General features: G+C 34.9%; 1 protein-coding gene across 1 annotated transcript; it reads right to left on the reverse strand.

Moving 5' to 3' along the window:
- Positions 1-1331: 1331 nt before the first annotated feature.
- Positions 1332-6094, reverse strand: LOC110443152. The gene is made up of 4 exons (XM_021487185.1): positions 5991-6094; positions 5245-5430; positions 4453-4579; positions 1332-1698 (listed from the first exon to the last, which is right to left on the reverse strand). The coding sequence occupies exons 2-4, from the start codon at positions 5364-5366 to the stop codon at positions 1342-1344; spliced, it is 606 nt and encodes a 201-aa protein (XP_021342860.1). The 5' UTR covers positions 5367-5430; positions 5991-6094; the 3' UTR covers positions 1332-1341.
- Positions 6095-11832: the final 5738 nt, after the last annotated feature.

Genomic DNA, 11832 nt, shown 5'->3' on the forward strand with positions numbered 1-11832 from the left:
TAGCAACAAATCTTTTGAAATTGGTTACACGAATTGATTTTAAATGTAATTTATATTTGAACATTTTTATCATAAATTCACAGTAAAGGTGAATATGCAAAAAAAACATCAATTACAAATATTAAGTATAAAGTTCAATTAAAACAAGTGAAGTACCAAAATGGCTTTATATGATTAGCCCCATATAATTATAAATATCGTCCTTTTGTTTTCTGAGACGATTACAAAGAGTAGAGTTATTTCCCTTTGATAGCGCTTGTGTTAAACAAAACATTGTCTTCCGAACTGATATTATGAAGCATTTTTTCTTTATTCAAATATATAACATGCAGCTGGTCGCCACAATTTTACAAGTACCTTCAATATATTTATATTCGCCTTACCGAGAATCCTTGGTACGTCAAAGCCCTGAGTGAGGGCCTTGGTGCCAAGATATTGAGAGACACCTCAGCAGCTACTACCCTCGCCTTTTTTTCACTGCTGCCTGTTCCTTCGGCTAAAATTCGTTTTTCCATGTAAGCCCGCACAGTTAACCTAAGGCAAAATTAAAACAGTGTATTTAACAGCAAAAGAATCGAAGGAAAGCACGATCCCCTAAAAAGAAACAAAAGGGAAACAACTCAGAAAATATTTAGGTTACGAACTACCTAATATATACCGAACAGATCCTTCATCTTGGTTGCCAACGAATTATCATATAGTGATATTTGGTCATTGTGACAACTGTAAAAAAAAGTATTGAAAGGAGCGCCACGTAGAAAATCTTGGATGAGAAGAAATATTTAAGTTGATGTTTATACCCAACTAACCTCAACAGAACAGCTTTCGACCCAAAATGGAACCAACAAAGTAATAACAAGATCGAAACAAAATAGTTTCGTTATAAATAATTATTTTTTTGGCATCTTCGGTGATATAGACCTTATAAAAAGGATCCATGGGCCTCTGCAAAAAACGTTTCACTATGCATTGGAACATATTTATTGGCATTTCTTAAATTAACTTCTAAAGAGAATATCATACCTTGCAGAACCTTTTGGAAAATAATAAGATAACAGAAACATCCAAATAAAACCAGCAATAGGGTTCGAAGAATAAAAAAGCAACGATGACAAATCAGCATTGTAACCCTGGAAGTCCGACCACGATAGGGTTGTTCTAACAAACTAACAAAATGGTAGCTACATGGCCGAGCCCGACTTCTGGTAAATCCAAACAGAAAAGGGGATGTTTCTGTATGTACATAAAACACTACAACGGAATATTTATTTCTATTTCTTATTTTCACTAAATGTATTTCTGAAATATCCAAAACTCTGTTGAGACATGCATTATTTTTTTTTAAAAACATACATGCGTTGGGCAATGAGAAGGACCACATTTAAATTCTTCTTCAATTCTTCCAACTTCTCCATTCGCTTGTGCGTTTTCCATGAATGCACTGACGGGATGTTTACCTCCGGATCCCGTAGAGACATACTTGGAATTGCTTCTCTGAACAACTTCATCCCATGCTGACACTAATGAACTTCGATAACTTTCAAATGTACTAACAGGTGCATATCTTAGAACCGTCACGTCGCTAAGAGTCGAACTATGTGCATCAGTTTCTGCCCCATCAGAATCACTAGCAGACGCGCTCTGCCTGCTATATATGATCTCTGGAGGAGAGTTCGATGGTGGCTGATTAGACTGCGGCTGTAAAATAAGGCTGTTATTATCATCAATTACACAGATCAGCTTCACCAATTAAAGCAAAGAGTGTGCAGTATCTCTGGGTCTTGACGATTGCTAAATATATATTCTGCTTATGTTATTAACATAGTAATAGTATATAGTTAGGTGAAATAAAGTGAATGACATGTCATATTTTTATTTTCAAGTTACCAAAGAGTGAGTCAGCGTGTAGGAATTGATAATGGTAATGCTCAGCCACGAGATTTCCCATATACTAATACAGTTGTGGGATCGCACAACGTTACACGATGTGTGGTGTGCGCACGATGTGTGCACGGTGTGTGAACGATGTGTGCACGATGTGCGAACGATAAAAATTTGGGCGATCAAATCTTGCGCACATATGTGTGCACGATGGACGAACGTTGTGCGATAACAATCGTGGTTGGTGTAAATTGAGGAATGCCTTAACAATATATACGGTTTCGTGTTTAAACATATAAACCTTGATTTTTACGTATGTTTCTATACTCTACCTACACCTATAAACTTATCTTTATATCTATACTTTCTTAAATTTAGAAATTGTGTTTTTGGTATTTTTTAAACGACCTTAATCGACACCTGTGAAATCACAACACAGTCCCGTATACAGGTAAACATAGCCACTAGCCGTCTACATGTACCTGGACGGTAGTTTTCCCCCGCCCGGGGCGCTTACGTATTTCGTCGGGTAGGGCCAGGGGTGTGAAAACACAGGTGAAGGGGAGCTATAGGCAAACCGAATGCAAATAACAAATACTAAACGTCCAGCTGTGTTTTCATTACGGTCATACGGTATCGCATATCAGCTCTATGTGTCAGGTACAGGCCAGGTCAAACCCCGGTAACTCATCAAATTGTTAATTACATATTCTGTTACCTTGGCGCGAAACCCATTCTTGACAGTCTAACGGTCACTGTAATGCTGTGTTACACGCATTGTACAACTGTACATAATCTTCATTACTGTGAGGAGATATTACAATAATACATACAGTTTTCATTATTGCATACGAGCTTTCCGTATATTTTTCATTCCGTAATATTGATCTACAAATTGTACCCAATCGCACAGTTGTGCGGAGAGAAGCGCACAACGGGGCGAACGATTGTTAAATCGCACAGTTGTGCGCACCATGTGTGGACGATGTGCGGACGGTTTGTGAAAAATGTATGCACGGTGTGCGCACGCTATTTTTGGTGCGTTGTGCGGTCACACAACTGTAACATTTTTAAAATTTCCAAGAAAATGGTTTTTACCGTCCATGCCGTCTGTTGTAATTAGAACCCGTGTTTAACGCTAAAGTGGACACTTTTAATTTTGCATTTTTTTTGTGTGAAATAATTGGAGATGTAGGCATTAAAAGACGTACTTCAAGCACATAGATGATATAATACGAAGAAATGTAATACGATGGTATTTGACAGAACACATGTATTGGTAAATAAATTATTGGTTTTACTATTCATAAAAGGTCAATCATTCAATATGATAATTCCTACCAAGTATTACAAGCTCACATACTTCTAATTTTCTTTGTACAAACTTAATATATTGTAAACGCTATCATATCAAAATATTGTTATCCAAGTTGGCACGAGAACCCCTATCATCTCGAAGGCTCAACTGCCAAAAGACTGATATAGGTCGAAGCTTGAGATGGGGTAGGATATCGGCAGGATATCGAAATTGCCTTATTGTGACTCTTTATCGTTTTCATACAAAATCAATAATTGTTCATTAACATAACACATACAGAATCAGTTTTATCTGTGGAGATTTGGAAGCAGATGGTTGATGGTGTAAATTCTATTATGAACGGGAAGAAGGATGGATATGGCGTGTGCAGAACAGATATGACGCGTGGGGGGCAGATATGAATTGGGTCGCCGAGATATGTCCTATAAAGTGCTTATGTAGCAAATTACAGATAATGAAATCGCTTACGTAAAGTGGCCTATATCACTTACAATTATATGATAAAGTGAGTAAGCACTGTATCAATCCGACACACGCATTTGATAACATACTATGTGCATGTGAAACAACCACTCATTGGATGAAATAAAGTATGTCTTTACTGAAACGTCCCTTAAGATAACGTATAAAACAACCCCCAATTAAAATAAATATCATCTACAATATCATATAGAGCCTCTATTATAAATAATCAATAAAATTGATTCATTTAACTTCTACTCATGTCTTATGTAACATTCATATTATATGTACATGCATCAAGAGTCTAACTGATTTATTCAAATAAATGATGTGCTAGTGCATCAAGTCTGGTCTTGAAGATGTTGTATATACATGTGAATGATGGGTCATTATGAAATAATAACTAATATTTAGCATTACCAAAACCAAATTCTAAAGAGATTAAAATGGGAAGTGAAGTAAAAGAACGTGCTCTGTGTTTTACATTAATAGGGATTGAGCCATATATAACGATTTGGTCATTAGCCATATATTTCAATGTCTAACAAACCTAAAACATCACTGGTACCACACTAGTGAAAACTATACTAATTCCTTTAATTCATTTTGAAATCAAATATTCATCCAGACACCAAGTAGCGTCAACAGTTGCCACAACGTTATTTGAAGTGATTTAGTTAAAGTCAGCAGATTATTATAGGTTTATATACAATGTATCAAACCTCTATCCCTTATTTCAAAGAAATGATTTGAATGTTCACATAACGCTGAGGTGAGCATTGTGATACGACCTGATTTGTTCCACTGTTTTTGTAAAGGGACCGGAGAGCCCGGTCCGCTTTCGCCTCCTCTGCTTCTTTTTTCCTATTTCCTGTTCCACTTGCAATCAACTTTTCAAAATACACTTTACATCCAAATCTGAAATAACAAGAAAATTGACCAAGTCACTTGCCATTGTCATTTCATCAGGTTTACAGAGTTCAAAGTGAGATGTTCGTCTCTACTGCAAACCCTGTAAGGAAACGTTTTTGAAAAGAATATTCATTTCAAATATATTCCGTGACCAATTTCATCAAATTGCCATCAACATCGTCAGGACTATGGGATAAATTCTGCTTCTTCATTTACATATTATTTTTATCAACAGACAAGAATATAACTGTACTTCTTGACATTAAAACATCTGTATGCTCCCATTTTGTTCCCATTTTGTTGGACATGTATCTTATATAGTTACACATTTACAAAAATTAAGTCATGTTGAAACCTTTTTGTACAAATAGTGTGAAATAGTTTATTTTCCTATTTTTGTAAATGTTAGTTTGAGGATGTTTAAAAGACATACAACATCGTCAAACTTAAAATCACTTTAAAAAGCTTGTAATTGTTTTTTGCTTTATTATGGTATATTTGCCTTTCCGTCAACGTCTTCATAAATATATTTAGTATTTGTCCATCTATTTGACAATAAGATATAATTGTATCGGCTGCTTTTGTTATTCAAAGGAAACGTTTGTATAAAACAAGTGCATGTAAATAGAAAAATAACCCCCGTATACAAAGATGTTGTGATTCATGCTTACCCTCCCTGACTAGGATACGTTTCATATCGAACCTCTAAACCTCTCTTGGCAGCATACTCCTGAAGTCTACTGATACAATTCTTGTTGATATTTTCTAAATGTTCACGCCATCCTTCCGCCATGATTACACTCACGACAGCAAAATAACTTCCTGTTCGAATGTATATCAAAACAGCTGGTCTTCCGCTAAAGCGACAAAGTACAGTAGATATAGAGGTTTACCTATATGGTGATAGCCACGTCAGCAATAGATGTAAGTGTCGTAGCGAATATCATTAAATTTGCAATGATATATACTTTCTTAAAACACTTAATGATATAATGCAGTATACATGTTGTGTTTTTTTACCTGTATACATGTATATTATCATTGCTTATATATTAGTTAAAATCTCACTCGAGCTCTAGTGATTTCTTATTGACAGAAAGATAAGTGACTGATTAACTACTGTAGATATTTATGGTATGATAAATACATGTATACATACCTCTATCAATATAGGTCTGATATATGTTGTGATGCGTAAGTGTAAGTGTTTCTGTTTTGAAAAAGGGGCGGATTGCTCTGACCATTTGACAAATTTCTGTGTCTGCACTGCCGTTATTACTTCTTTGTCCATATATCTATTTAAGTAATACATATATAACCAACATTTGTTTGTTCGGATCAAGTCAGTGTCCATATTTGATCATACTGTCGTTATTACCTATGATACCTATACCTCTATCAATAAGGATATACTCACCCAGCTTATTACTGTACGAACCTCCTATGTAAAACACATGCTTCCTTATTATATCTTCAATACTTCCTGACGTCTGAACCTCCTACGAAAAAATACAAACTCCTTTATCATTGCTTATCTCATCTATAAATAGAAAAATTGTATTTCAGTGAAACCAGTAATGCATTTCTAATAAACGTGCCGTGTATTTTGGTTTCGGTTTTGATTTAAATCTTATGTTGTAGTTTAAAATGACTCAATGTCAGCCTAATGGATCGTGAGCTTAGAAACGCAGGCCAGTATCAACTGCACAAAAGTGCAATGAGGCTTGAATGTTTAAGACATATGATAAGTAGTGTGTACCTTAATTTCGCGTGTTGGGTAAATTCTGTTATTGTGCACAATATATTCCTGTAAGGGAGAAAGGTCTCAAACTGTCCATTCTGTGAGAGAATATACTCATCGAGGCCTGTAATATCAATATCAGTTTAAACATCATTTTGGTAGATTTTAATATAAAGAACATGTTGATTAACATTAAAACAACACATGTGAACAGAGAACAGTAAATTAAAATGGCACTTGAATTGCATGCATCACGAAAAACAAATATAAAAATTCCTGAAGCAGAGGGTAAATCAAATCAAACATCACATATCACCTAAACCAACACTGGTGCCAGTTAAATTATCTCAGGAAATGTCTATTGGATTGTTTCTACATCCAAGAAAGGATAATTTTGTGTAAAGATCTGTTGCATTATTCCTGAATGAAGATATGGGTTTCCTTTTCCATCAATATGCATATCTTAAAATAAGTATTGTATAACTGTATTCTCTCTTCAAGTAAGTTTTACAGCATTGTGTTGGATTAATTTATTATCAAAGACTTTCTCCTCAGCAAATTTCAACAGTGATAAGGGCAGCTGGATTATGTCTGGATCAGATATAAGTATCTGTGGTGTTTCAATGGATTATATCTATTGTTGATGTTTATCATATTTAAAAGTACATATACTGTATATAGTAAAGCCATACGGTGTTAATAAATTGTGGATTTTCTTCTAAAATTTGCTAATGTTTGGAATTATTTGTATTACCTCATCCTTTGTTCTCATTGTACATTATATAGTAGAATGTACAATGAAGTACCGGTAGCTGTCCATTATTGTGTTTAATGATGGACAGCTACGGCTTAATAATAAACAACTGCAGGTACTTCATTGTACATTCTACTATATATAGTACAATGAGAACAAATGATGATGTCATAACTGTGATTTAACAGTTGATCTGATGCTACACGGTGTCCCGCCCTTATAATGTGTGTCATACTTTCGATTGAGCTATCGCAATGGTTAACAGTTTTATTCAGGCATGCCCTGTCATTGAAATTTTCTCTTGAAGCTTCAGTCACAGATTGAAGTTTGTTTGTTTGTTTGGGCGGTTTTACGCCCGCTTCACTACCGAGTAGTTCGATTATCCAGCAGACGATAAACAAAAGCGGGTTTTTAGCTAAGGCGTTAGCCGCCAGCTGTTGGTATTACTCTAGTTAATGAGCTCAGATATTCATAAATGTCGATTTCACACAGACGGCCTCTAGCGATAGTCACTGGTACTAAATTGAATCATATACCGGACCTACTGTCTTTATTATGCGTAACTTTGGACTCAAATGCACTTGAATGGCTTGTAAATATCATTACTTTTCTTTATAGAACATATGATCTTATCACAACGTCGTATTCTTATTGAAAATGCACCCTGTTTATCTCAATCGGGAACTGCTACTTGAATGTAGGTCATGCATGCTACACGCAACTTCCGGTAAAAATACTTCAGTTAATGAGCTCAGATATTCATAAACGAGACATAACGTCACCTTCTAGTAATACTAAACAAACTGCAAATAAAATCCATTACCACGGACTCAAGTTCACTCAAACGTCATTGGATATAATCTTATTCTTAGTTAGAACTAAGTATCCTTCTAAAACTTCGTATTTACTCTTGGAACTGTCGCTGGATTAACCCTTTACACGGAAATATTGTCCTGTGATTGGCTAAAATTGGTGACATTTACGTCCCTGTTTACAATTATATATTGCGTGGTCAGAGCTATGAAGCGGTCCTGTTCCAACTAACTGAGGATAATCAAAAGTGCTAATCAGTAATAATATATCTGATTCACGCTTCATATGATTATAATGTTATCAAAATATTGCATATTCGTTCATCGTTAAAATAACAAATCCTTACTAAAAACTCTAAAAAAAGAAACGACGGCCATGTTAGATCACGCGTGATGTTATCCGTTTCCTTATATGGCCTTCACGGCCAAATATAGTATTACTACTGATGCGGTCATGTTTACTACAATTTCCATATTTGGTCATGACACCCATATTTAGACGTCTGACCTATATCGGAAAGATTGAGGAAGTTTCCAACATGGCAGTCAATTAGGATTTCGCTTGCACTTGTTACGTAAACTTGATAATTTAACGAAATATAAGGCGGAGTATAACTTACAATTATGTAGGAGATCAACATAAAAAGTTCATATTACAAACCTATTAATGGATACGGATCCTGTCAATTAATTCTAAAATCGCCTCCGTGTGATTCACACCAGGCTTGCCTAACTAAAATGGGATCAACCGGCCGGGGCAGATGAGACCGGGAATCATGTTAGAACTAGCCACTGTCCTTCTCTAGTTCCATATTGGTATTCTAACCTGAAGGCTTTTTTTACCTTCGCAGTATTATCATTTTGTTCTATTTTCATCATAAGATATGCTATTGCATTTTTATATCGCCTTCTCGCTAATTACAGCTCAGCCAGAAACGAAAATATGCTCCGATAGGCCTACATTTTATATGTCTGTTGGTGTGATTTGTGTTTTTCGTTTATTGAAGTATTACCATATAACAGGACTCTTTTATTTCAATATACACAAAAACAACAACACCTTCGGAATGATTTCAGACATATACTGCGGGAAAACACGAGTGATCTCCCTTACATTTAGACATGCGCACATTTTACTTTCGTTTTGTGTAGGCCTAGACATCATTCGCAACGCGAAGCGGAAAAGACGAAAATGCAGGCGAGTGTTGACTTAATGTTAGGCATGTTGTTTAAGCAGCATTGACAATGAACAATATACATACACTTCTGCAACGTTTACCTACTACTGATTCATAAATAAGGCTATGTATCCCGATTTCGGTGACTTGTGGCCAAGCATGCGGCCGAAGCCGCAGAGAATGGCGCATGTTGTCAGCGGCGATGACAAAAAGGAAGGTGCTTCTACGGTATGTATAGCAGTTATTATGCAAAAACAAACATAATAAACGGACGTTTTACTCTAGTGAATTACAGCGTCACGAGGAACGTCTTTCTCCAGACGTGTTGCAAAATTTTCGAACTGCTTAGTTGCAAACTGATTTCACTTAAGCGTTGTTTGTGAGGATATTTGGCCTTACATTTCTTCTCATTCAGTTAAAAAAAAACATGTTATAAACATTGTATTATTAGATTCATTGTGATGTTGGCTTTCATTGAAGTTTCAATTGTTATACTACTTGATGTTTTGGAAACTTAAACAAGTATAGTAGTTCTAAATATTATGAAATGACAGAAACATTAGGCCAAACAAATTACTTGTGTTTCTACTATCAGAAAAAAATAGGGTAGGTATGTATTAGCTAGGCATTTTATTGTTAATTTGAAAAATATCTTTACTGCGCTAATATAGAGCAGGAGTTCTGACTTTAACAGTGCATATAAAAACTTAAGGGTATTGTAGAACACAAATCTGAGATAAGTCTGGTTAACCACACTGGTGTCGAACACACCAATAAGTATAGTGTGTATAATATATCATAGTTTATACACATCATATTACTATTAGTGTGTCCAGTATCTGTGGGGTTAGCATAAACTCAATATTTGTTTTAAACTTTTAATTGGCCTTATATAATGATCATTTATAGGTCAGACAGGGTTTGGTTTCCAATTCGGAAACTAGACCTGTTAAAACAGTTATCATTTGTAATTTAGAGATTAAATATTTCTAAGCAGAAAAAAATGAACTATAAATATTTTTCAACCTTTTCTGAGTTGTACAATTTTAGAGTATCTTCTGTCTGAAATCTGAACATAACTTGTTTTATGATAAATGTGTAAAACAATTCCTCATACTGGGGTAAAGTTTTTCTATATATAGTCCCAAAAACTACAGATAAAATCCTTGAGCACGTACAAGATACAAAAATATATATTTTACGTCCATTTTGCAAAACATACAACATAAGCTACAAAGACAAAACATGAGTATAATAACAGAGACCAAAATATTACAACATGGAAAAATAAAATAAAAACATGTATGTACATGTAGTATACTGTAAGCTCAGAAAAAGAGTTTATCACTTGGAAAGCACTTAATAGGCACATTGAACACGGTAAGCACATCAGCACATGGTAATTTAAGCACATTTAGAACATTTGCATACAGCACATAAAAAACAAAACCATAACATGGAAAGCTTATTAGCACATAGTAGGCACATTTGCACATTGTAAGCAAAATAAAGGAGTGCAATGGACATCTCCATGTTTCCTGGTTAATTTCTTCTTTATGGAAACAACCAGGGGAGAGTGATGTTCTGCTTCATCTTTTGTATTAATGAAAACCGTGAATATCTAAGTGCGTGTGTTTAAACTAATTTTGTTTTGTTTTTACTGGTACCTTTTTATGTACACATGTTTTACCACCTAAGGAATTAGATGTCTTAAGCCCCCATATGATGTGCTGTTATAAGTTGAATTTAATGTACATTTTGTTTATATTTAGTTCTGCTACCAAAGAGATTGACTTATTGAAATGTTTTTGAAACATTTTAATGAACTCCTCAGCTTTAATGCCTTATTTCTCACTATACAAGCTCATATTGCTATGCCTCCTATTTGTTTGAATATCATCTCTAAACATTATTGCTGGTGCAGAAATTATATGGTAACTATGTTCTATTTTAGGGGGGGAAAGCAATCAATATTACAACAGACAGGGATGGTTATTGATGGGAGAAAGGAGGATGAGAAATAGGAACTGTACCAACTCTCTCATACCTTTGAGGACTTCATGAACTTTTTCAAAAGGCTGCAAGAACTATACCAACAGTGACATGACATTTTGAAATCTGTCAGTTACTTTATAGAGGAGGAACCTCTGACTAAATCATTTTCTCTCAGACACATGAAAGCCGAGTCCACAGATCCTTCCATCAGCGAATAGTTCAAATGTAGTTCAAATGCTTTCCTCGCAAACTTTTCCTTAATGGAGAAGTCAGTGATCTTTACTTGGAACAGATTGAATCTGTGAATATTGATGCTGAAAGCCTGATGAATGTGATTGAACAGCCCCTACTTGATGCTGAAACCCTGATGAATGTGATTGAACACCCACTACTGACTAAGGGCACAAATGTTGGAAACAACGTTTGTTTTGATCAATATAACACTATGGGTGGTGGGAGCAAATTGGAAAAAAAATTAAAAGTATGTTTTTAAAGATAGAAATACTGGTCATGGCTTCCTTTTAGTTTTTGTCCAATGAATTAAAAGTCAACGCAAATGTTAAGTAGTAAAAGAAATGTAAGATCCCTGGTATACATTGTACTTTTAACAATGCTTATGATCAATATCAATAAAATAAAATAAAAGTTATAATATGTAACTTGATATTTGTTAACTTCGCTCGATTTTACTGTGTCCAACATTTGATATTAAATCTTGTGTGATATATGAGAGGGATAGCACACAAGATTGTATCAATGTCAATGAAAGCAATTATTTC

This window comes from Mizuhopecten yessoensis, unplaced genomic scaffold, assembly GCF_002113885.1.
Source record: "Mizuhopecten yessoensis strain PY_sf001 unplaced genomic scaffold, ASM211388v2 scaffold716329, whole genome shotgun sequence".
Taxonomy (NCBI): Eukaryota; Metazoa; Mollusca; class Bivalvia; order Pectinida; family Pectinidae; genus Mizuhopecten; species Mizuhopecten yessoensis.